At 37.7% G+C, this 27,355-nt stretch overlaps 1 protein-coding gene across 1 annotated transcript; it reads left to right on the forward strand.

Moving 5' to 3' along the window:
• Window positions 1–6,058: 6,058 nt before the first annotated feature.
• On the forward strand, window positions 6,059–8,417 carry arsia (arylsulfatase family, member Ia). Its single transcript, XM_063483354.2, has 2 exons — window positions 6,059–6,372; window positions 7,019–8,417. The coding sequence occupies exons 1-2, from the start codon at window positions 6,059–6,061 to the stop codon at window positions 8,415–8,417; spliced, it is 1,713 nt and encodes a 570-aa protein (XP_063339424.2).
• The last annotated feature ends 18,938 nt before the right edge of the window (window positions 8,418–27,355 follow it).

The following is a 27,355-nucleotide window of genomic DNA, read 5'->3' on the forward strand; positions in this document are numbered from 1 at the left end:
GCATTCTGCATAGTGTGATAAGCTTGATCTCTTCTGTCTGTTACATTCACCCACCACTTCCTTCCTTTTGCCTGCAGAACAGCCATAGATTTATCAAGATGCTAGAAACATTTTTCTGTGAATTTGGGCCATATCGACATGATATCATCCCACAGTTGCTACAGATTATTTTGGTTGGATATCCACAGTGTGACACTCCTGTTCCACCACACCCCATAAGGGTGCTTTATTGGATTGAGATTTGGTGACTGGAGGCCATTTCACTACAGTGAACTCACTGTGATTTTCAAGAAACCCCTTTCATATTATTTGAGCTTTGCGGCATAGTGTGTTATCCTGCTGGAAGTAGCCATCACGAAATGGGTACACTTTGGGTATAAAGGGACAGCAACAATGCTCAGGTAGGCTGTGGTCAGTTGGTGTCCCACACATCATTACTAAATTTTGCCAAATTCAGCTATCTACTATCTGAATGTTGCAACAAAATAATTTGGATTGTTCAGTTAGCATATGTGAAATAAAGTTTCAATTTCCTGGTCATAACTAACAGGAGTTGCACCTGCTGCGGTCTTCTGCTGCTGTAGCCCATCTGCTTTAGGGTTTAACTGGCTGTGCGTTCAGAGATGCACTTCTGCATCTTCATCTTCATCTTGAGTTGCTCATATGTGATTGGCTTATATTTAGATATTTGTGTTTATAAGCAGTTGAACAGATGTACCCAATGAAGTGAGTGTATATGTGTGTCTCTATTATAACAGACTCTGTCCCTCTGTTGAGATGTTCTCAAACCTTACAAATATGTAAAAACGGGACATTTGTAGAGACCAAAATCTGCCTCAGCATATATGTTAAAAGGCAAGAAATGAGCTGTAAGAGCCAACATAAACTGCTGGCTCATATTCAGGAAACATAACCCGTAAGTCTTAAAATACAACTCCCATTTATGTATCTGTTAGCTCACTCTTGTGGCTCTAGGTTTCTTGACTCAGTTCTCTTTTTTAATCACATGTTCGAAAGAAACATTACCCATCCACATAGCCAAACAATCCACAAACTATTCAAGCAAGTGAACAAGTCAGAAATATCCCAGAAACTGCCAGAAAGGTCAGTCAACTCAGGTGTATTTGGATATAAGTCTAACTTTTTGCTTTGGTGTGGGAGGACATTGATGGTGATTGGGCACGGGTACATGCTGCCAGTGAAAAGATCTGAGAAAGCTGGCGGTGAGATCTTAGGTCAAACTAAAGGAGAGTATTGGGTAAGCAGGGGGTCAGTAAGAGCAAGGCAGCTGAAAGAGACTCATTCATCAGGGAAAACCAGAAAAGGAAAGCAGTGTGTAGTCCAAACTCAACGTCAGCACTCAGTGGGTCTCACTGAGCTTGATTTCACCATCTTCCACAAGCTTGCTACCCCTCACACTCTTCTCTCTCTCTTTCTCTCTCTCTCTCTCACACACACACACACACACACACACACACACACACACACACACACACACACACACACACACACACACACACACATTTGGTTTGGACAACGCGCAGGTTATGAGGCTGACTCAGCTCCCATTCTCAGAGTGTTGATGGGACAGACCACCAAAGTTTTGTGGAAGAACAACAATTTTAATTTGTAATATTTAAAAGTGAGCAAAGAAAATGTAATATTTAATCTGCTCACGTTTACTCCAAACAAACATTCCAATATATTAAACTGGGTATTGATGAGTGTAAGAAAATGGATTTTAGCTAAAGTTACTGCTTGAGGGAGGACCAAAAGACATCCTTGAACACAAGGAAAAAGAAGTAGTACACTCCCCTCGGCTTTGATGGCACGTTTCTGTAAAATGACTGCAGTATTTGTACAGGCTACACTCGTAAATGGCAGCCTGTTTCACAGGAAATAAATTACGCTGGACACATTTAGCAGCTCACATCTGTGCTCACTCTCCATTTAATTACCCGCTATAGACGGCAAGGTCTGGGTGCCACAACCTGTCATCGCTGCCACACTGGCACAACAGTAAAACTGGTTAAGTGGAAACGCTTACACACATGTGATTAATAAATATATAAATAAATAAAAAATAGCATAACTGAGCTATACTTTTTCTTTTAACACCCTCTCCTTAGGGATTCTTCACCGAGTCCCTTATGATGTATATCCAAGGGACTTTGCAGGAGGGTCCTAATGAAATGCTATGCCTAGCCTTGCCAACCAGGTGCTGCCGGAGCTCCACATGAGCCAAATCAAACACACCTTTAGTGACGGCCAAGGCCATGTGTTTGAGCCCTTCCTCTGATTTCCACCTGCTAAGGGCTGATATGTGGATTTTAAAACCCCACCAGAGAGAGGAAATCTAGGAAATTTTTACTCTTTATTTGAGTTAGAAATTAAAGTTACCATTCTTAAACACTTGATTCTGGCACATATCTTGTGACATGGTAACTACTGCACTGTAAAAGGCAACCACACAAGTTCACAAAGAGAAACTGAGGCAATAATAATGCTGTTAGCATAATCTAAACGCTGTTCCTGTTTTTGGTAAATACAGTTCTTTTCTTCTGTGTAACTTGTAAACGGAGTTAAAACTTACGCAAATTAGCCATACTAACCTCCCTACTTTCTTATCTACAGTGCTCTTATTCAGTTACTTCTCTCTGCATTTGAATAGCTAATATAACTGTATGTAGGTCCTTGTTGTTGTCGAGGACTGTTTATGAAACTCACCCGAGAGAGAAAGCGTCTTTGGCCTTTAATTTGCTCCCAAATAAATGGCCTGTAGTTGAAAGATTGATAAAAGATGAAAAAGCTATTTTGAGTAAATTCTGAAACAAGGCTACTATTGTATAAAGTGAAGAGATGACAAGCTGAGCATGCTGAAGTACAGGTTTTGCCTCAGAGTTGGCACACAGGAGGAAAAAGAACACTTCCATCCAGTCTTACTCAGATTAGAAAATTGGGGTGAGAGGTGGGGGTAATGTGGGGGTTTACCGGCAGGGCTGCGTTGATTAGAAAGGGGGTAGTGTTCCTAGTGAAGCGGAGCAGCCGTATTCAGTAACAGCACCACTTTCTTTAGCCAAAGCCAACATCTGCTGCCGACCGGCACAGCAGTCTCTACTTCCCTTTAAACTCATTGTCGGATTTCTCAAGGCCTTAAAATCCTGCTTGGAACCGGTTTGGACAGGGATGTAAAGATGAGAAAATGCTGTGAAAGTATAATTTTGCGTTATTAAATCCAAATCTTTTAGGGTGGGTCTGCTATTGATTTACTCTTTACGTGACAGAGAGGCAAAAACCGCAGAAGCAAGACAGGAGCTGAAAACTACCTGTACCAGCAAAAGCTACCATTGCTATTTATAACTTTATGAATGATTTTCTCCAGATTAAGCTAAGAAATCCTTAAAGAAACTGGATTCTGTTTTATGGCTCCACTGTTAATTACGGGGTAGGAAAATGAAGTGTTGTTAAATTTATGATACTTCACAGCACTTTGCTCACATCCTCTGGAAGAAATTGGCACATTAGGAGGGTAATGAACAGCCAGTGAACACAATTAAATCTCAGTCTGAGAAATTCCCGTGTAGCAGATTTAAAGGTTATTACCACATAACAAGCTTAATTGGTTAATCAATAACTAAAATAGTGAAATAAGTGTCTGAGAATGTGAAATTTAACTCCCACAGCAACAACTCAGAATGAGTGGTTCCTTAAAGCAGAGTGACCTTCTTTAACATGCTTGAAATGACCGCTCCCTGGAAATAGACAGATGCGGTTTACGAGGATATTAAGAAATTCCATTTTTATTTACATTTTTTAAAAACATGAGCCTAACGTAAGTTAAAACAAACAAATAACTTTAAAAATAACCTCCAGAAACCGAGCATGTTTATTCAGGGTCCGTGATATTCTATTACTGGTGCATTGTAAGGGTACTCATTCCGTAAATACTGTCATCAAACCATTTTGTGGCTTAGCCTTGTGTTCCTAGTGAAATTATTTTGGCAATATGACAATCCACAAAAGAAAGAGCAAATGTGGGAGGCGAGCAAGAATATATCTGTGGTATTGGCTTATCATAGTCTTTTTAGACTTCAGAGTCTGCCGGGTCCCTGGGGACGTGGCTCTGTTAATATTTGTGGATGTGAGAGACGTGAGTGTTCGTATACGTGTTGTTTGCATTGTGGTCTTGGATGTGAGCAGAGTTGTTGTCAGCCTGGCGAGCTGCCGCAGTTACAGCTCTGAGCGGCAGAAAACAGATGAGTCACATCTCATAAGTGTGGCTGCCCAAAGACCAGGAAACTCTCTTTCCTCTAATTTTTTGCATACTTTTGAGGAAAAGCAGTAGTATCATAGTCATGATATGTAATGTATTCCCTCTAGGACAGCACATGACTAAACATGATCGTGTAAAACTTCAGGTCCCTTTTCCTCTCTCTTTCTCAGTTTGTTCACCCATAAAGTCTAAAGCTCCGCTCTAAAGATGCCTTTCCTGCTTCAAGACAAACATGCCCATCAACCTCAGCTTTATACTGTTTTGGGGGGCGGGGTCGTTCTTCCTTTTGCACCCCACGACCTCCATGCCCACAAACCTCAATATCAACACTTGCAAGGTGTGATGTTTTACGTCTCACTATGTTGACCAACTCCTCGCTTCAGTATATCAGTTTATTTTTGTCTGCTAGCCACGTTTGACGTTGGTGACCTTGAAGTATTCATTATATTCAAGTTTTAAAGCAAAAGAAATATTAACCACCAGCCTTATTTTTCAAATTTGATTCCCTGTAAAATCGTCCTGTTTCCCAGAATTGCATTGTTGCCATTTTTGCCAATGAAGGACCTCAAGAAGGAGTGCAATGTTCAGTGGAAACTGTGCAGTGTTTCACAAGGAGAGGGCACTGAAGGGAACAGCGTCAATCACTTTGTGCTTTTAGCTCTGCTATGAAATGAAGCCTGATCCTAGCTTCAAGAGCACCAGAGCTAAAAAACACTTGTGATTCACAGTGACGGGCAAATACCCAATGTATGTTAGATTAATTATTTTCTACTTTTTATAGTCTGATTTTTAGCTGTTCTCTACAGCTATTCCACTGTTCCCAGTCAAAGTGAACCTGTATCATGATGGCGGTCTACAGTGCAGATACTGTGGAGAAATACCTCCACTCAGGAGCTGTGGGTGAGGCTGTGCAGTCCTGCTGCTTTCTGTTGACCCGCTGGATGATTTGTAAAGTGCTTCTATGACGCCCGGCTGGAGATGTTATCAGAGTCAGAGAAGTCTGTTCTGTCTCTCTCCTAGGGTCTGCAGTGCGCAGAAACAGCAGGAAAAATAAGAGTGTTTGTGAGTGCAGTACAGAGTAGAGTGGAGAACTGTGTCTGCAGGGCCCCACAGCCACCCTGAGACTCAAATCTCCCCCACACACAGTGTTTTTTTCTGTAGACCCTCTGTCAACTGTGTTTTAACCAGGTCAGATGGGGAGAGATTGCTCTTGCTTTCTAAGGTTTTCTGAAGTTTATAGGGTGGCATATTGAAATGATGATCATGACGGAGTGCAAATGAAGAGGAGAGTCTATGATGCAATTATTTTGAGTACTTAGTATCTATTTAAAGCTATTTTTTACAGTCAAAGACCAACAAAGCTACATTAATATCTAGAATAATGCAGCACAATGTCCAAATTCAGCAGAAGTATCACTAATGTGAGATGTAAACTCTCCATTAACACCTGGATGTAGTAGAAATTCTGTATTTTCTTTGGCAGTGGGGTCAGTAGGGGCTGATATTATTTCAGTGAGGCAGCAAGGCAACTGGGCGGGGTTAACAGGAACACTTGGAAAAGTGGAATGCTTTCAAAGGTGGCAGAAAGTGTTTGGAGATTCAGTGAGGCTGGAAGTTCACCTTTTCTTAGTTTTAGGTTGCTTAACTGCCATTCAAGTGTACAAGGGGTTACTTGCAACATCTTATGAGGGGATTTTTTTTAACCCTGAGTCTCACTGCACAGTTATTTAGCGACAGCTTACTAAATACAAGCAAGCTTAAGTAATTTAAAGCGTCACAGGAACCATGGCAACGACAGCTCTCACCGGTTTCTCCATGATGAGCCTGCTAAGCCTCGGGTACCTGACCTGGGATCTGATGAGCCCTAACCAGGTGGAAAACGATCCAGAAAAACCTTTTATTGGCAGATTTCCTGTCCCTCAACCCCCTCATATTGTTTTCATTATGACAGATGACCAGGGGTTCAATGACATTGGCTATCATAGTTCAGACATCAGGACACCGGTGCTGGATAAACTGGCTGCGGACGGTGTGAAGCTGGAGAATTATTACATCCAGCCCATCTGCACCCCATCCAGAAGTCAATTCATCACTGGCAGGTAAAGTGTCCTGTGACTGGACTGCTCCTTATTTAAAATGAATGCTTTGTATTCCTAGAATTAGACCATACTGATGTTTAACATAGATGTAACTGCTGCCTGATGAATTAAACTACTGGATTTTAAAGCAGCTTCCTGTTTTGTGAGCTAAAGTATTTGAATGCATGGGGACAGTGGAACCAAGAGCACACTTCTAGAGATAATTGCAAATCTAGAAAGTGCTGTTATGTTTCAAAGCTATAGCATCAATCAGGTCCAAACATGTGATTTCTGACTATATATTTCCAATTAAAGAAAAATTAAAAGTATGTAAAGGCTGCTATTACACAGTCTTCTGTCTGTGTTTTGACTGGCATACAAATATAAACAGACACAAATCTGGAGTGTATCTTCATGCCAATCACCATAACCTGTTTGAGAAAAACAGGGCAGTCTCCTTCTCCCTGTTCTATTTTTCTAAACCTCTTTACCTCCACTCTTATTCACATTTCTGTTTAACCTGTTGGATGTGATTGGATGATATGGATTAAGGCTGTCTTGATATCAGATTTCCCTCCTTTATTATTGCGCCCAAAAGATATGCAACCTCTAAGATGAATCTTATCCCTAAATGCAAACAATAAATTTTTCCTTCTAAATTCGGCAGGTACCAAATCCACACTGGTCTTCAGCACTCCATCATCCGACCTCGCCAGCCTAACTGCCTGCCCTTTGACCAGGTCACGCTCCCTCAGAGGCTACAGGAACTCGGCTACTCCACCCACATGGTAGGGAAGTGGCACTTGGGGTTCTATAAGAAGGAGTGCTTACCCACTCGCCGTGGCTTTGACACATATTTTGGATCCTTAACGGGGAGTGTTAACTACTACACCTATGATGGCTGTGATGGCTCTGGGCTGTGTGGCTTCGATCTCCATGAGGGGGAGTCAGTCGCCTGGGGTCAGAGTGGAAAATACTCCACCCATCTGTACACGAAGAGAGTACGCAAGATCCTGGCAACCCATAATCCTCAATCCCAACCGCTTTTCATCTTCCTCTCCTTCCAAGCTGTTCACACACCCTTACAATATCCAGATGAGTACATCTACCCCTACCTTGGGCTGGAAAATGTGGCACGCAGGAAGTATGCTGCTATGGTGTCAGCTGTAGATGAAGCGGTTCGTAATATAACATACGCTCTCCGTAAGTATGGATACTATCAGAACAGTGTAATCATTTTCTCTACAGACAATGGCGGTCAGCCCTTGTCTGGTGGAAGTAACTGGCCTCTTAGAGGACGTAAAGGAACCTACTGGGAAGGTGGCATCCGGGGTCTGGGATTCGTCCACAGCCCTCTCTTAAGGAAAAAGAGGAGGGTGAGCAAAGCACTGGTGCACATTACTGATTGGTATCCCACATTAGTGGGATTAGCAGGTGGTGATGAGTCCCTCACTGAGGGGGTTGATGGGTATAATGTGTGGGAAGCCATCAGTGAAGGAAAAGAATCACCTAGGCTGGAGATCCTTCACAACATCGACCCTCTGTATAACCATGCACGCACTGGCTCCCTGCAGAAAGGATATGGGATTTGGAATACAGCCATTCAGGCCTCCATACGAGCTGGAGATTGGAAACTTCTGACAGGAGACCCTGGTTATGGAGACTGGATTCCACCACAAATACTTCCAGGTTTCCCCAGTAGCTGGTGGAAGCAGGAGCGGCACACACGTCCTCGAAAAACAGTGTGGCTTTTTAACATCTCCGGGGACCCCTATGAACGTTATGACCTTTCTGAGCAGAGACCGGATGTTGTGAAGCAGCTGCTTGCCAGACTGGTGTACTACAATCGCACTGCGGTGCCTGTAAGGTACCCATCAGAGGATCCTCGGGCTGACCCCTATCTGAATGGAGGTGCCTGGGTCCCTTGGGTAGGAGATGAGGAGGAGGACAACTGGGGCAGTTTTTTCCAGAAAAAAAGCATGGATTGGAAGAAGAAGCTCAAGCTGTCCAAAAGCAGGTCATTTTTTGGGAAACTAAAAACTCGGATCGTGTCCAACATAGTATAGGAGAACACAACCAAAACAAAATCACTGGTTTATCAAGAGGTGCTATTTTAGTTGAGAGAACATCTGAAGATGTGTTCTCACTCATGGGCCTGGTTTCTGCAAGATTAAGCTGTAGCTGCAGGTGCATGTTCGATTTCTGTAAGAATAACCGATTGGGTCCAGTGATGTTTTCATTATTATTTTTTTTGTATCTCAATTATAAGTGTTTGTCTTGCAAAAAGTGAACATCATAAGCTTCAAAAACACGAGTGAATTCCATTTTACAGGTGCAACTGTGCAAGCTAGTGTGTTTACTGTTGTACAGGTAAGGGTTGTTTTACAAACTCAAAATCTGTGTACTTGACAAGAATGACAAGGTGGAATCATCAGAAGCTTTCTAGCTTTGATCAGTGTAAATGATGACTACCTCTGTGGCAATGTGACATTAATTGTAAACATTATTTCCTTCATTAAATTAGTCTCTGGATTATTGTATTTGCATATTTTTACCTGAAGAATATTCTTTGTTTCTGTACACATCAGATTCTTTTTGTTCTGTTCTGCACTTTTAATAGCAGCTACCTGTTCCACTGAATACTAGAAGAGGGCTTCCTTCTTCATTTGTCACAGCTGTTCACGATGAGCTTGAACGATTACAAGTACTTTAGCAAAAATCAGTACAATGCAACATAGCAATATGTTTTGAAAAACAGGCTTGTTTGCCTCATTGTGAGAATAAAAACTGATGAGATGCCCAGCCGGGCACATATATGCTGGTGGACATGCATGTACAGAGATAGCTGTTTCTTCTATTTTTAGAGCAGGGTAAGAGGAAGCATGCAAAACAAAAGTCAAAGTAGCTTCAGTGTGTTTAAAAGCCCCGTACTATTCGCACAAGTTCACTGCACCCCTATAAGAGTGGTAGCTTCCATCTCCGCTGTAATACAGGAAGTACCCATGTAGGTTCTTTTTTTGTTTTCACACAGATGGGTTTTCTCAGTTCCAGTTGAGTGGTTATATGCGTGTTACTGTCTTAGCCTGTCCTGTTGTGTGCGTCCATTAAAATGTAAGTAAGCAATGTACATTCTTCTTTTCTTATGATGGTTTTTATTCTTTCTATTCTGTTCTCCATCACTCATCTTGCTTACTAAGCTTAATTAAGAGTAAGTGAAGAATTGTAAAGCTTGCTTCCACCTGTGCAGAGCTGCAGTGTTTAATGCTACTATGTTCATAGGGACTATTTGACATTTAATTTTTAAAATTTGTTGTGCTATTACAAACTTATTCTTATTCACATATAAATTTGCATCATTTGAATTTGTTTTCTTTACCCAAATACTTGTGAGTCACATAGCATGAATTTTCATATTGAATTCAGCCTCCTTTGTTGGATAAGAGGATTCTGTGTTTTAATATTACCGGTATCTGGAGAACATTGCCTCACAGTTTCATATTGTGGCAAAGATTTGCATCCTTTTCGCGTGGTGCTTTTAACCAGGTTGTCTGCATTTTATTTGTTCTACATCTTTCATTTCTCTTCCTTTTTGGAAAGCAAACTTATGCAAACCTACAAACAGAAAAAGACATCTCTCCTGCACACCCTATAAAGACTGTTAAACAATAAAGTTCTCCTCACAGAAGCTTCTGGACTATTGGTGACTTAATTTGTCACTTTAGTTTTGGTTTGCTCTTTCTCACACTATCTGTGGTAACCAACATACCATGTGTGGCTGACTGTTCTGAAAGTGTGACTGCAGTTCCCGGTGTTGTTTAGATTCAGGTTTTCACATGCAATTACAACAGAGAGGAGAACATATTTGTTCATATGTGGTAAATATTTCTTAAGATCAGTTCAGTATAGCAGCCTGTCTCAGTTCTCTTTGTGTTGGCAAGCAAAGTGAATCACTTTATTTCCTGCCCCTGTGAAAATACCCTGTCTATATCATCTCCCGTTTACTGTTTCCTGTCAGTTAGGGCTGAGGTTCACAGCAGATTTACACGCGGATTTGTTCAAAATTTTCTAGATTCATTTTAAAACATTATAACCACAGAGTGGGTGAATGAAAAGCATGGAGCAGCTTTTTATTCTTGTGCTAATGGCAGCGGGAACTCATGGTAAGATCATCCTCACAAAGAAATCAAACATTTACATTTGTAGTGTGAATTATTTCTACTCATGTTCTTTTGAATCAATCTTTTTCAGCTCTGGTTACAGTTGATGAGACTACATGTGACCTCAGGACGAGCACATGTCCATGCTCTCCTCTTCTTGAAGGAACTGTGTATATCCAAGTGATGAATGATGCTAGTGGCTGTCAACTGAAGTGTTGGAAGGAGACAAAAACTGTGTTCAATATGAAGAAAGGAAAAACAACGACAGACAAGGAATTTAACAACAGACTAACGTTTCTAATCAACAATGGGACACTCAAGATCACAAACCTGAGGAAGGATGATTCAGGTCAATACAGCATTGAGGTCTTTAATTCAGATGGAGTCCAAGAGAAAAATATAAATTTCACCTTGTATGTTAAAGACAATGGAAACTTTGAAGGCAAGGGACTCTGGAACTTCGAAGGTAACTTACTCATGATTTTATATTTTTAATATTATTATACAGTTAATCAGAAATGTAAGCATGTGGGAGTAGAACTGCAAAACACAGTACACATCACTTGTGCATTATATAATTATAGATGATGAAACAGAGAAAATGCAGAGACATGAAAATGTATCATGTTGTTTAATGTTTTCAATTTCTTGAGGAGAATGAACAGAATATTTGTTGATACAACATCTTTGTATCTGTTGGTATTGTCAGTTATTTTACCCACACAAGGGCAACTGTTTATACCACGATTTATTTATCTTTTTATTTCTCAGTAACTACCACCTGAACTTAAAAGGCACACTAAAACTTTCCACTTGGTCACTGATTATTATTAGCTGCACCATATGAGCACAATAAGCTGTGAAATGTATGTGTTGTAGTAGGTGTGGTTCTATAACAGGAAACAGGTGGTTTAACAGAAGTTGTCAGTGTGGTTTTTCTTCAGTGTCTAACACTATACCTCTGGTGTGGTTTGGTGGGGCAGCAAATAATCACAGTCAGAGCAATAAACTTTATCTACATAACACTTTTCTTAACTAAGTGTTTCACAGAACAAATGAAAAGGAATAAAAGATAAGAACAAGTGTGAATCAGGAACTGTCAAGAAGTAAAGATCTTGGAAGAAACATAACCTGGGGTTCTTGATACATCGAGGTCAATTAATGAAGTATTTAACCACAGTCCCAACTGTGTAATGGTAGCTGAGATAAATGTCCAAGATTCATTATGTTATTATATTTGTAATATGATATCTCAGCCTCATAACAAACTGACTTGTTACATGTTGGGATCTTCTATATTGCAAACACAGTGACATTTACGTTGAATTTCCATTGTAGTCAAAGCCAAATGAAAAAATAGCGATAATACTTTACTAATTTAAAGTTGCAAGAAACTTAAAAAGATATGTTGTTAAAAATAATAATAATAATAAAATGTCACCAAAATGTACGCTTAAATCAATTTCTAATTGCTATCACTTTGATCTTGCATCAGCAGACAAGTGTCTTTACCTGTTCATAGCCTGTGGTGTACTGGCATTTCTCCTGATAGCAGTGTCATGCTGTTTTGCGTGTAGGGAAATGAAGCATCGTAAGAAGCAAGGTAACATGCTGTCTCATGATCAACAAAACTCAATAAGCAACTGCATCATTCACTGAATAACATAATTGGATGGGGAATTTAAAAAGTGTTTGTTCTGCTGTATCTTTTCTATATTTTTACAGGTTCACGTTGTCCTGAGACTATGTACTTTAAGCAACAAGTTGACTAAGCTGACCTCTCCAATAATCAACACTGGACACTGAACTAAAGATTCCTGAAAATAGAAAAAAAAATCAAACGACAAAAAAAGAAATCAGGAGGTGACTGTGATATTTTCATTTTGTATCTGTATATACTGAAAAAGACTTGTTGGGGTTTTGTCTGTATGGGTTTTTGTAGAGTCTTTACTGTACAATATATTGCACATTGAAGCAACTGTAAATGTGATTTGGTGCAATATAAATACAACAGAATGGAAATTGATTCAAAAACAGTGAACTGTAAAAAATGTATGTAGATGATTAAAAGGTTTGTTTCTAAAGCTTGTCTGAAGCCTGATTATGTAACACTAAAGTAAAAAAAAAAAATCAAAATTTAAATGTAATTTTTCTTTATGTATACGATTAGTTAGAAATATAATAAAAGGTATATTAAACCTTTTGATTTTTTAAAGTTTTTTTTAAATTTGTCATTTAACTCATATGTTTCTTTTACTGAATACAAATGTGATAAAAATAAAACGTTTTTAGAAATTGTAAAACTTTGGTATAAAATTGTTATAACTGACAGGGCTGTATGTGACTGTAGGCAAATGGGGCAGGATAAAATCAAAAGGAATAACAGATCAAAATGAGATTTTGTGGAAGATGCTGCAGGCATGCCTGTGGTTTGTATGTTGACATGTTTCACTTCCTCCAAACTGCAGTAACTGTTTACAATGAAAATCACTCCTTGTATGGCAAAACCTAACATGCAATCTCAGAACATGGAACTGCAGAAAATATTTCAAAAATCTGAAGTGCTGAGATTCCAGTTTTTTGATTGCTGCAACACTTCATGTCAGCACAGTGGCTTTTAAATAAAGTAAATAAAAGAATGAAGAGAAAAATTTTCAAATTTCAACTAATATTTTCAAAATTACATGTGGTGATGTCTTTTTGACTTCATCTATTCACCTATCTACATTCACCTATCTATTGCTAACAGGAAAGTAGACAGGAAAAAACAGAAGCTGCAGATGGGTTGAAGGTGATGAGTGGTTTAAGGTGTGTCCTTCGCACTTCTTTGAAACATGCAACAGATACTGTATCAAGTATAATCACTGCATATGTTTTGAGGTCATGCTTTGTTTTGTGTTATTTGGCTTAGAGAATGACTATGCTATGCTATCAAAAACAAAATTTCATATAAATACAGCTGTCATGCAACTGTGTGAAGCAGCCAGAGTTGAGGACCCAAATGTAGACTCACAGGCAAAACTAAACTTAAATGTAGCTTTTTTTTTTGCTGAATTACCAAATATGGTAACCAAGGAACTCATTAGGAAACTAAACTGAGATATATTAAGCAGACGGCACGCACACAGACGTGGAGGATAAGAGAAATCATGACATGGAACAGAAGGAAATGCAGACAATTTATACAAAGGGAATAAGTGCAGAGAGGAAACACCTGGGAAACAGGGCTGGACGTGATCTAACTGGCGAGACAGCAAACAACTGAACGTGATGGACACAGGACACGTGACTATCAAAATAAAACAGGAAGACACGAGAAACCCACACTGAGACGCAGACTGACTAAAACAGGGAGCAGAGGGAGGAGACAGAGACAAGACTAAGGAAACAGATAAATACAAAGAGCACGACTAACTCTCAGAGGACACACAGGAACGAGTCAAAGGCACAAAAGGAACCTAACAAAAAAGAAACTAGAAATACAAATAAACTCAGTAAAGGAACTAAACTGTACAAAATGAACTTAAATCGTCTTCCTCATGCAAGGAAAGACTCATGAAATTAGAATAAACTCAAATCGCTGGGCCAACGACTCAGGATCATGACAACAAACTCACTATTATTTTTACTTGCAGCTGAATTTGAATTAATTATGATGTCAAATGAAAGCTTTCTGTGGTTCAAGTGGAATCGGTCCCGGTGGATAATAAATGTCAGCGAACATTTCCAATACAGTGCACAACTAACAATAAAAATTCAGTAATACCTTATTACGTAATATGATTATGACTGATTCGGTATACATATGGGTAGGTGCGAGGCTTCCCTCTATTGGTTTTTAAAGGCTTTGCATTCAAAATTGTACTTGTATAACCCTCCACCTCCCAAAAAGTAGAACAACAAAACCAACAACCGAGCAGGAAAAGGTCAGCTTTTTTTAAACTTAACCACAACACATTTTCCACCAGCTGCTGTTTAAATTGTGTCACAGCAAAGAGCCGGTACTTTTCAGCTCTGCTAGTACGAGTTGATACATTTGATACAGTGGACCTTAAAATAATGATTTATATCTTGATCAATGCTTTGGCATCTGAGCAGTGCTCTAAATCGGTTTCATATCTGACAAACTGGTCCTCTTCTATAAGGCCCTGAGGCTGAAACTTGGCTTTCACATAATGATGTCACCCTTAGTGAGACTAAAGCTGAAATCCTGGTTTTTAATGCCATTAACCATCAGCTTAGACCCCCCAAAAGAACCTCGGTATAATATTTAATTTCTCTCAAAAACTCGACTTGGAGATTCAATCTTTCATCAAAGCTCACTTCTTTAGAACATTATCAACACTTTTATCACATTGTGGATTACAGTTCTAATTTATTGTTGTGTAACTCCATTTTCCTAATTAGATTTCAAATAAACAATAAGTAAGACTAGAGACCTCGACTATGATAAGAAAATATAAAGAAAACTGAGAATACAAACTAAGAATTCTAAATCCTGGGTCCAATACTGTCCAATGTCCAGTTCTTGTAAATTCAAAGAGGAAGTAAAGAGACAACTGCTTTTTTCACTTTCAGAGAAAGAAGTGTGATGCACATAATAATGCTGCTCTTGGTCAAAGTTTTCACACATCCTCCTCTGAAGTTGATCACTAACAGGATGCTGTTGGAAGCTGTTGCTGACTGTGTTAACACACTAAATGATGACAAAGATCAATTTTCTTAAGCTGCTACTACTGCTTAGGCTACAACAGCAATGACCACTCAGCTTTATCACAATCAGATACGTGACTATTGGATTTGATATTGCATAAAGAAGACGTGATTGCTGGTTTACTTAGCAATTGTTGATAATTTTGCTAGTTGTACTGTCATCATCTTGTTAAAAAACAAGAGTTAAAAATTCCTCAGTTTTATTCACAAATCTTTTTTGTACAGTTTTTGGCAAACTTACATATTAGATAAAAATTTATTATTTATTCCTTTATTTGTTTTATTCCTTTGAGCTAGACGTCGTTTTATAATTAATTTACTACATTGTTATATTTAGCTTTTTAAAATTTATTTATTTTTTACACCTACACTTTAACAGTGTGTTTGTAATGTGTTTGTAATGTGTATGTCTGCTTCCACTAAGGAAGCAGACAATCTGGCAGATTTGCTCAAGCTCAAGTGGGTCCTTAAATGCAGGCTGTAAATGAGGCTGATGAGAAACAGGTGGTCAGGCTGAGGCGTGGAGAGGAGCCTCTGCTCAGCTTCTCCTGGACTCAGGGAGTGTTAGAGACTCCAAACAACAACAACCCTGTGCAGAAATATGACCTCAGGCTGGGTTGAAGATTTAAGGTGGTTATACAACTTAAATGTGTGCACTGATGTTAGAATGTTGCAATCTCCATTTTGTTTTTTATGCTGGCTTTATTTCCAGTTTTTCCAGCAAATTGTAAAGAATTTAGAAGTAGGGTTTTCACACACTTCTGTAGGTCAAAAAAAATGTGATGAATATAAATATTTTATTCATGCCAATATTTTAGAAGCATCTTATTGGAAACTCTAAAAATACAAAAAACAAAACCATTTGAACAAAACTAAGGGAAGTAGGTGAAGGCCACTTCACTTTTTTAACTATCAAGTTAAAACTGGTCCTTATTTCTACACTAGTCTTGTGTTTGCTGCTGCCATGAATACAAACAGTAATGATTTAAAGCCTTTAACTAAATTAAGATAAGATAAGATAAGATAACCTTTATTATTTGTTTTGTTACAGCAGAAAGTGGACAGTGCAAAGTTAGATAGCAAAAATTTGAAAAACACTGGAATAGGATAAGAATAAGAAAAAGATACTGTACACAAATGTACACAATAGAATAGAATAAAATATAATACTATACTGTATACAATAGAATAAAATAGAATACAAATACTGTATACAACTGAGTAAAAAAAACAACGTTGTCAGAAAAAGAGTACTGCACTTAGTGTTGTTGCACATGTGTGGATGTGTGTGTTTGGTCAGTTGCGAAGTATTGTGAGAGTCTGACAGCAGTGGGGAGGAAAGACCTTCGAAATCTCTCCATCCCACACCATGGGTGCCGCAGCCTGCCACTGAAGGAGCTGCTCAGTGCTGTCAGACTCCTGTATGGGGTTGCAGATGTTGTTCAACAGTGATGACAGCTTAGCCACCATTCTCCTGTCACTCACCTCCTCCTCTGGATCCAGAGGGCATCCAAGAACAGAGCTGGCCCCCCCGGATCAGCATGTTCAGTCTCTTCCTGTCCTCAGCAGAGATGCTGCCACCCCAGCAGACCACACCGTAAAAGATGGCTGAGGCCACCACAGAGTCATAGAAGGTCTGCAGGAGTGGGCCCTCCACTCCAAAAGACCTGAGTCTCCGCAGCAGGTACAACCTGCTCTGCTCTTTCCTGTAGAGGGCGTCTGAATTATGAGTCCAGTCCAGTTTATTGTTCAGGTAAACACCAAGGTAGCTGTCCACAGCCTCAATATCCTATAACTTGAATGTGTGTGTGCGGAAGTCTACCACCAGCTCCTTGGTTTTAAAAGCAAGAGCTTGAATTTATATATTTCCTTTTTTTTTTTTTTTTTTTTTTAAATCAAAAACCTTTCAGGTAATTCTCCTTGTATGCGTTGTCACATGCTCTGGTGTTTTGATCACGCACTGTTTTGTTAATGAAAGCTGAGACGTGAACAAAATTATCATCAGAGGTGTAACGTTTCCCTCTACTGGTTTACGGAGGTATTACTGTTGCTTGTACATAAATGAAATTGTGTCTAAAAAAGACATGCACATATTTGAATACAATAATGCTTGCAGGAGCAAATACAACAACAAACCAAAGTATCTTTGTGAACTCAGAATTTGTCCATTAAAACTACTTAAATAGAAGCAGGCTGATTTGTGAAGGCTGACATGTTGCCCTGCCACCTTGAATCCAGTGGCTGAGATGGATATTGCCTAATCACCTTTATGCATGTGGCTATGTAGCGTGCCAAAGGAAGAGAACTCAAGGCAAATTTTAATTAGTGTCTGCACCTTCAAACATAACATATGAAGGATCATACCTTTATGTTTTATCATCTGAGAATGGGTCCCTTTCACTAATGAAGTGAAAACATGAAGACAAGCCATCCAGACTTATTGTCAGCATTAGATGTGCCATCCTCCAATCTCAGGACAGTTGACATCAAGTCGGCTAAACAATAACCTCTGGTTATAAGCCAACATTTTGCCACCTGATTTCTCACATTGTATGAAAGTCTATTTGCTAAGTGTCAATGTTAGATCGACTTCAAGGAAAGTTTCCCTAACACTGGCTAACAGCACTTAACAGAGGCTAACAACAACTAACTGTGGCAAAAATAGCAGCAGTGTTGGGTGAAATAACTGAACCAGAGGAAATCAAATGAGAAGAGGCTCATATGAGAAATTTAGCTTAGCTTCAGAAAAGTGTGACAAGTGTGAAACAGCAGCATACTTCATCACCCTGTATGTCCACTTCTGCAATTAAGAAGATATGAATCTACTTCCTTTCCCACTTTGAAGCTGTGAATGACAAAGCATCAAATCATCAGTTTCACAAACAAAACCTCCTGAACATTTTTTTAAACTGATGCATGGCTTAAAACTGTGATGAGTCTCAAAATAATGGCAGTACATTTCAGTCTTTGAAATGTTAGATACAAATAAGTCAGAACAAGAGAGCTGACACATAGTTAACATGTGATGCACCCAGATCCCAAACTAATGACAGAATATTATCATTATTATTATTATTCTCTTTATGGAAAACATTACAAGCAATTGTCAAGGAGGTAATACAACACTGGTTTGTACTGTACTGTTTATAGATATACAAAAATATTTTCTTGCTAAAGGTTTCTTGATATTTTCATCATATTTCAGCTAAATTTGTTAGCTAACTTGCTAGCTTTAACATAACAATGAAAAACAAAATTGATCTGTGCAAAGGTAAAATAATCCATCCAAGTCTGTGAAGTCTAGTCTAGTCTACTCCAGTCTTTGTGCTTTCCTGTCTGGAATGGAAAATATGTTATGATGTTATCTTGTTTCTCTGCAGAGGAAGAAGACCAGGAAGTAATGTATGCTGACGTTACGTTCATGAACCCGGTGGATGAAGGAGGAGAAGAAGTGTTGTATAACCAAGTCAAGTTTTCACAGTTATCTCATCACACCAAACTGACATGACAATGACCGAATCATAACTATTTGAAATGTGAGTGAAGTTGCCCCCCCCACCTTCTTCAAATCCAACAAAAGTGGTATCAAACGTTTGTGCTGGTTTGTGCTGCAAAAATTTTCGTTTGTGCTACTATCATTTTAAAGATATTAGTAAAAATTTCTAGAGGTATTAATTACAAGTGACTGCCTCATGAAGCTCATCGAGTGAATGCCAAGAGTATGCAAAGCAGTAATTGTTTACTACATAATTCCATATGTGTTCATTGATAGTTTTAATGCCTTCGGTGAGAATCTACATTGTAAATAGTCACGAAAATAAAGAAAAAAACATTAAATGAGAAGGTGTGTCCAAACTCTAGTACTCTATCATGTCAGAAATAATGTTAGGATATTCTAGCTTTGAGCATGGCCAAATGTTGAACATACTGTCAGCCCTTTTCTACTGAATGTTAACTAAAAGCCAGTTTAACACACACAGTCAAATTCTGTTAATCCAGCATCATGTTTCTTTATGTCATAAATGGCCAGTGTTGGGTGACGTCTAACCCTAAAAAAGCAAAGAAGAGGAAGATGGCGTGAGAAATTAAAGTTAGCCTCAGAACAGGAACATTACAAACAAAAAGGATGACGTACTGACAAGTATGAAAAAACTGTACAGCCTGAATAGTTGCTGTGAGGCCTTAGTGAGCAAAGACTTGTGACTACATAAATAAAATGAAATTAAAAGATATTTTAATTATTTACAATACTACAGAATGCAAAGTCTAAAAAGGCAACAAACGTATAACTAATTAACATTAAAGTCTGAAGCAGAGTTATTATTGTTTACCACAAACGCATAGTATCATGTAGCACACTTTTGCTACATAATATCTGTATAAATGTATCTGTATATAATAGTGTGTTACCAAGCTTTATAAAAGAAACTTATTTTTAAGTAGTAATAATTATATATTTGCATATATATTCTTTTTTTTTTTTAAATTGAGAATTTCCCAGAAACAAAGAAAATACATTTTTTAAATAAGGAACGTAATATAAAACAACCTATAGGAACAAAAATAAACAACTAATCAAAAATAAACAAGCGGGTATACCATGTAGTTAATATATATGTATACACGCATATACACACATACACATATATACACATAGCAGTTCAAAAATATGGCGTACAGAATTGCAAAGATTCAAACAAAATCGGGTCTCCTTGACAAAATGTAATGTTTCCATTTATCCCAAATCTCAGTTGGTACTAATTATATATTTTCATATATATTCATCTGTAAATACATTTTTTAAAACATGAAATTATGAAGTGTGTATAAACAGTTAGTGTTCAAGATGCTGACTGACCTGTTTCATTTAGCAAAAGTTTAGGATTAATTATTATTATTTGTACTTTGTGTTTAAAGATAAAAAACATAAGCCACAATTTATCCCATGCTTATTTTGTTATTGAAACATATTTCTGTAATGGATCTTTTCTTTTTAAAAGAGGAACCATTCCCAGTCCTTACACATTATTTCTATTTTCTTGAAAGCAAAAAAGAGGAAGAACAACTGATGTCACTTGTTTTCCACCTCTCAGTATATGAGAAAATAAACAGAACTTCAGTAAACCTGACACCACGTTTTCACACGTTCTCTTTAGAGGCTGATCGCTAACAGGACAGGACAGAACAAACGGACTGCAGTCTGTTCAAAATAAAACACACACATTTGGTTTTGAGGGAAAAAGTTTGACAGCTGCTGATTGGATCAATAGTGAGGAGATATGGAAGCTGTAGCTGGACTGTTGTTGATGATGTGTGGAGTGTCTCATGGTGAGCAGTTCAACTTTTCAGATGTAGTCCTGCATTAATAAAAGACAGTCACTGTGACTGGGAAAGACTGTTATCTGAACCCTAGCTGTGTTTCAGTTGAAGACCTGTGTAACGTTATCTACAAGTCAATAAATGTGTCTTTACATGGTCTGACCCGAGACAGACGGACTCAGATTTATCTAACAAAATGTTAACGCGGTCCTTCTGGTAGGGGCTAAACACTTAAACTGATGACGATTTTACTTTTATTGACTTTTTTATTTACAGGTGTGGAAACTTACTGTGATGGCAGACAGGCTGGAGCTCAGTGTTATGGAGCTTTGGGAGGAACTGTGAACATCCAGCTGATGGACAGCACCTCAGAAATACCTCGATACCAATTGTCAAAGAATTCATTAAAAATACTAGATGTGAAAAAGAATAATGTTATTACTAATATCAAAGAACAGAGACGTCTAATTTTTCCAGGCAATGGAAGATTTAGGCTTAGTGACCTGAGCAGGAATGACAGCGGTAGTTACACCCTTCAAACCTTTAATTCAGATGGAGAAACATCAGGCGAGCGGACTTTACAGTTGTTTATTCAAGGTAATTTCTTCGCTGATGGGAAATGATGACATTTATAGATACATTTCACGTTGTTTTGGTAATCTATACAATATATGTGCAATGACCATTCATCCTTTCATTTATTATTCATACCGTTTTTCAACAAATATATTTTGTTGATATATTTTTCTTCCACTCTGAAGTTTACCATGTTGTGTTTTGTTGTGTTTAGTGCTAACAATTTCATTGTACTATTGTACTAAGTATGACTGTGCAATGACAATAAAGAGCTGTTTCCCTCTCCCTCGTTTTCTCTCTTCTTCACTGGAAACGATAACAAAACTCATCTGTGTGTGTTTCTCTCAGCTCCTGTGTCCTCTGTCCTGCTGGTCTCTGAGTGTCTGTCCCAGGGAGAGATGAGGGTGTCCTGCTCCTCTGAGGGAGGGGACAGTCCTCAGTACAGCTGGACTCTGGATGGATGCACACTGACAGATGCTGAGCTCCTTTCTGTAAACAATGAAACTAACATCATCACTCTGAAACAGCACGTCTCAGGACATCTGGTCTGCTCAGTCAGGAACAACGTCAGTAATGTCTCCAAAGAGGAGAAGATATCTACCTGTGGTGAGTGAGAACATGTATAATAAACGCTGGTAATGATCACTTTCTTTGTTCATACGCTTCATTTTCATGGATTCCACCTGAATCAGTGGAACACTATTATAACATCTTTTAATCAAACCCTCAGCAGTGATGACTGATCATACATTAAAAAAATGTAAAGACCAACTTTAATGGTCTTCCTTCTTTCATTGTCTTTCTTCATAAAAACGTGTGTTTGTTGAATTGTTTGTTTTGGTGTTTTTATTTTAGGAGCAGGTCTTTTGCCACTGCTTTTTTTGCCAGTGATTGGTGGTGTCATCTCAGCGGTGGTCATTTTCTTATTTGTTGGTGTAGTGGTCATCTGTGCTCAAAGAAGAAAACAAAACAATAAGTCCACAAAACACAAAGGTAAAATACTTTGCTTTACCAAATAACTCAATAACTAAAAACATGGGGAAACAGCTCTGTCCAAAGATGATGATGTTCAGAAACAGACAAGCTATTTCACACTGTCTCCGGTCTTTGTCCTTTATTGTAATGTTCACAACATTCATGACAGTAAATGCTATTTTTTTAGTCCTATAAGGAAAACAGGTTTACAAAAAGTCAAACTATTAACTAAGTTTCATGTTAATGACTCACTGATGTGAATTTTATCTTACTTTTCCTCAGTAGAACAAAATGACTATGAAGAAATGATGTCATTGTCATGTAGCAGCAGAGGAAGCAAGTGGAGAAAAGAGGGCCAGTGAAGTAACCAAGTGAAGCTTTTGCCTTTTTCCTATCAGAGAAACACACATCATCAAATCTCATAAATAATGTCTTCTTTTGTTGTTGTTGCTTTCTCTGAGCTTTTTTATTACAACAGGGGAAAGATTCCCCCAGTCTTAGATTGTCTCTAGGTTTAATTAAAAGCACTGTGTTACACAAATACTGTGAATGTTTTCTGTACTTGTTTTCTCTTGAAGCTGTGATACAATAAAGGTTTTTGAGTCATTGTATTTCATGTTATTTGTTTTTTTTTATTGCACAAAAGTTTTACAGTGTAAAAAAGCAACGTCACCTCATTTATCTAAAAAAATTCAGATCATATAGATCTTTGTATAGCACTAAATCATAAAAAATCAAAAAACATGCAATAATATTATAGATGTGAGCAATGTCAAATGTTGAATATCATGTCAACTTATTTGTATTTACAGTAAGATAGAAGCTAGTTTAATCAGTCAAAGTCTATGTTGTCTTTAAATCGCACATGCACAGTGTTGGATGAATGTTTTCATCTTACTAGAGCAAAAAAAGGAAGTTGGTGTGAGACATTTAAGCTAGCTATAGAAAAGGAACATCACAAAGAAAAAGCAAGAGGTTTACACAAGTGTGAAAACAACACCAATGTGTATATACATAATATACACATTTCATCACCTTCTTACGTACACTTCTGATAATGAGAAGATAGGACTCTACTTCCTTTCAGTGATGACAAAGCAAAATCAAATCATCAATTTCATAATCAAAATGTGACATTTTTTTTTTTAAGAAAACATGAGTTAAGTCAGTCATGGGTTTAGAAGTGTTGATAATAGGTTTCAATAAGAAGAGATCAGAGTCTAGATGCTGGTGGTGGAGATGAAGATGGAGGCTTGGATGGAGCCTGAGTGACGATCGAGATGCAGAGATGAGGAGGAGGTTGGTTGCATGAAGCCATCTGTGAGGGAGAATGACCAATGAGAAGTGAAATTTAAAGTACATGAGGTGAAGCCTGGCCAAAACATGACTGGATTAGACCAGTGATGTCACAATCAACTTGACAGAGTGAAAAAGTGGAAGTGAGTAGAGCTAAAGATTAGACACCATCACCTGGGAATCAGACAGATGTGCGACTACAGATGTTCCTTATTGAACTTGTGCATAGGCTTCGTTATATTACCAAGCTTTATAAACGAAACTCAACTATTTTGTAGTTGTACTAATTATATTTTTGCAGATATATTGTTCTGTAAATTTATTTTTTAATATGAAATTATGAAGAGGTCATCATGCTGACTGACCTGTTTTGTGTGGCAGAAGTTGAAAATGTATTATTATTGCTTTTACTTTGTGTTTAAAGATGAATAATATAAACCACAATTAAATTGATGCTTATTTTGTGATTGAACTTATTTCTGTAACTTATCGTTTCTTTTTAATACATGAACATACCTCTCAGAGACTTAAGCTGTCAGTCTCAAAATTTCTTTCAAAATAAAAGTTAAATGTTTTATTCTGTTCTTCCCAATCCTTCAAGCACTAATTCAACTTTCTTGAAAGGTAAAAAGCAGAAAAACAACTGATGTCACCTCCCCCTTTTCTCTCAGTATATGAAAAAAAAAAAAAAGAAGAAGCAGAACTTCAGTAAAGTAAAGTTGATTGGATCAGCAGTTAGCAGACATGGCATCTTGGGTTGGACTGTTGCTGATGATGTGTGGAGTTTCTCATGGTGAGTTGTTCAACTTTTCTCATGTAGTCCTGCATTAATACTTCATTTTAAAATCAAGAGCATGTTTTGCACCCATGACATCCAGTACAATCAGTGAAATAAGTCTGATATTATTCTTATGGATGAAGCATTTGTAACAGGGAAATGCTGTAAAAATAAAAATTCAGATAAAACTCAGTTTGTGAATAGAATTTAAACTTTGAACTGAACTGTTTTTAATGACATTGTTTGGTGTTTTGTAATAATAATAATTTCAAATGTTGTGATCTAATTTACATAAATATGCACCTAAATTAAATATAGTTATGACAGTTGAGCTTATTGAACTATATAAAAATAATATTGGTTATAAAATAGGATTAAAGATGGAACGTTCATTCAAGTATTTGTTTCATCCTGTTTTTGTTCTTTATAAAAGACACTGACTTTATTTGGGGAAGATTGCTGGCTGCTGTGTGTGACAAGTGTAATGCTTATCTCCGTGCATATAAATGCTTCTTTAGATAATGTGAACTGCCACAGACAGAGACAGTTACCACAAAACCTCTATTTCTGTTTTATGGAAACATTTGCAAATGTTGCCACAATAGTAAATACTGAACACTCAAACAGGTGATTTTTTTTTTGCTTTACCTGATTATTATTATTATTTACAGGTGTGGAAACTTACTGTGATGGCAGAGAGAATGGGACCCAATGTTATGGAGCTTTGGGAGGAACTGTGAACATCCAACTGATGAACCAAATCTTAGAAATACCCAGATATCAACTGTTCAGAAATTCAGTAAAAATACAAGATGTCAAAAATAATACAGCTCTTCCTAATGTCACAGAACATAGGTTGCTCTTTGTTCGCAGTAATGTAACATTTAGGATCAATAATCTCAACAGGAATGACAGTGGTAATTATTCCCTTCAATTCTTTTGTTCAAATGGAACATTATCAGGTCTGTGGACTCTACGGTTGTTTATTCAAGGTAATTTTGTCCTTTGTTGTCTCACAAAATATCAGATACATGTATTTTTGCTTTTGCAGTTCTTAATTGAAGACTACAAAGAAAGATGAAGATCCTGTTATAGTACCAAAACTCATCTGTGTGTGTTTCTCTCAGCTCCTGTGTCCTCTGTCCTGCTGGTCTCTGAGTGTCTGTCCCAGGGAGAGATGAGGGTGTCCTGCTCCTCTGAGGGAGGGGACAGTCCTCAGTACAGCTGGACTCTGGATGGACGCACACTGACAGATGCTGAGCTCCTTTCTGGAAATAATGAGACTAACATCATCACTCTGAAACAGAACGTCTCAGGACATCTGGTCTGCTCAGTCAGGAACAACGTCAGTAATGTCTCCAAAGAGGAGAGGATATCTACCTGTGGTGAGTGAGGGATTATTAATAAACGCTGATAATGGTCACTTGGTCACTTTGTACATTGTTCATGTATCATCTTCTTGTTTGTGCATTTGCTTTATTTTCATTGACTGAACCTGAATTAATGGGAGACTAATATCACATGCTTTAATCAAATGGTTGATCATACATTAACAAATGAAGACCAAGTTTAATGAAGTGGACTAACTGAGGTTGTTGTTTTCTCTTCTTTTGTATTCTTTTTTTCCAAAAACATGTTTGTTGACTTGTTTGTTTTGTTGTGCTTTATTTTAGAAGCAGGTATTTTGCCACTGATCGGTGGTGTGGTTTCAGCACTGGTAATGTTATTACTTGTAGGTGTAGCAGTTATCTGTGTTCAGAGGAAAAAAACAACCAACAAACCAACCAAAAAAGAGGTATAACTTACTTTTTACTCACTTCACTCATATTATTGTTTTTTTTTTGCTCTTTTTGTAAATAAACAGAATAATTGTTGCTTTTGCTCTTTTTAAATTATTATTTTTCTTTCTAAGAGTTTTTTTCATCCTTTCGTCATATTTCATTCAAATCTGTGGATGTTGTTAATAAGCACGCTAACTGGTCTGAATCAGACAAACTGTTTTACTCTATCACCAGTCTTTGTTCTTTCCTGTAGTGTCTGAATGGAAATATATTATGATGCTAATGTTGCTTCTCTGCAAAGGAAGAAGACCAGCAAGTAATGTATGCTGATGTTAGGGTCATGCAGCAGCAGGGGAAACAAGCGGATGAAGGAGGAGAAGAGGTGTTGTATGGCCAAGTCAAGTTTTCGCTGTGATCTCATCACACTGAACAGGATGATTGTTTGTATGTCATCATCCAAAAAAGTCAGGTGATTTAAGTGGTCAGTGCTTATACACAGACTGCACCACTTAAGGCCCATAGGGGGAGGACGTGATGTCAAAATGCATAAATGTCTTTTGATTTCCTATCAGAAAAAATATAAACCATCAAAACTTTTGAATACTGATTTTCTTTGGTTCGTCTGCATTTCTGTCTTATAAAAGGGCATGAATTCATCAAGTCATAGGATTGTCTTCTCTTTAATTGCAAATGCTGTGAATGTTTTTTGCATTTTAATACTGTTAAATCTCTCATAGCACAAATGTTATAATTCTTTCTTCTTCTATAAGTCTTTCACTTTTCATTTGAACTTGTCTTGTTTTTATCTCAGTAAAAGTGAAACTGAATAATCCTTTAAATGGAAATCATTAAAATAAAAAGACTGAACTCTTGTATGAATTTCAATGCAGCAAAAACTTTGAACAGTGATAAAATATCTTGATGTCCACAGATTCACATACACTGAAGACAGAAAAAGAGAACACATTGTATTTCATGAGTTATCACAGCCTAATAAATTTTATAGTGTAAACTATTTATTTAAATAAAATCCAGATGATATTTCTTTATATAGCACCAATTCCAAGCCTTTTTCTCAACAAAGAAAAATCCTGCACCTACAGGAGAAGAAGATGGTCAGATTATCTGTTTAGGTAAAGAGTTAGGCATTGCCATTGCCTCCATTGCCTTGTGTTCAGGTTGCAGGGTTATGGAGATGACTGGTAGGTAATGTAGCTCCAGGTAACAGTCAGTGTTAATGTCAGTTAATGTATATTATCTCTATTATGGCATCATGTTTCTTTAAACCACACATGGGTGACACTGTTTAAACTTAGAGGAAGCTGGGGTGAGAAATTTAGGTTAACTTCATATAAGGAACTTTACAAAGAAAAGGCGTGATGTCTGGGCAAGTGTTTGTATCCGTTTTA

The sequence above is a fragment of the Pelmatolapia mariae genome, linkage group LG2, assembly GCF_036321145.2.
Source record: "Pelmatolapia mariae isolate MD_Pm_ZW linkage group LG2, Pm_UMD_F_2, whole genome shotgun sequence".
NCBI lineage: Eukaryota > Metazoa > Chordata > Actinopteri > Cichliformes > Cichlidae > Pelmatolapia > Pelmatolapia mariae.

Coding starts and splice junctions, on each gene's coding strand:
- arsia (XM_063483354.2), top strand. CDS start 6,059: ATGGCAACGACAGCTCTCACCGGTTTCTCCATGATGAGCCTGCTAAGC. Junction 6,373..7,018: donor AGTCAATTCATCACTGGCAG/GTAAAGTGTCCT, acceptor TAAATTCGGCAG/GTACCAAATCCACACTGGTC.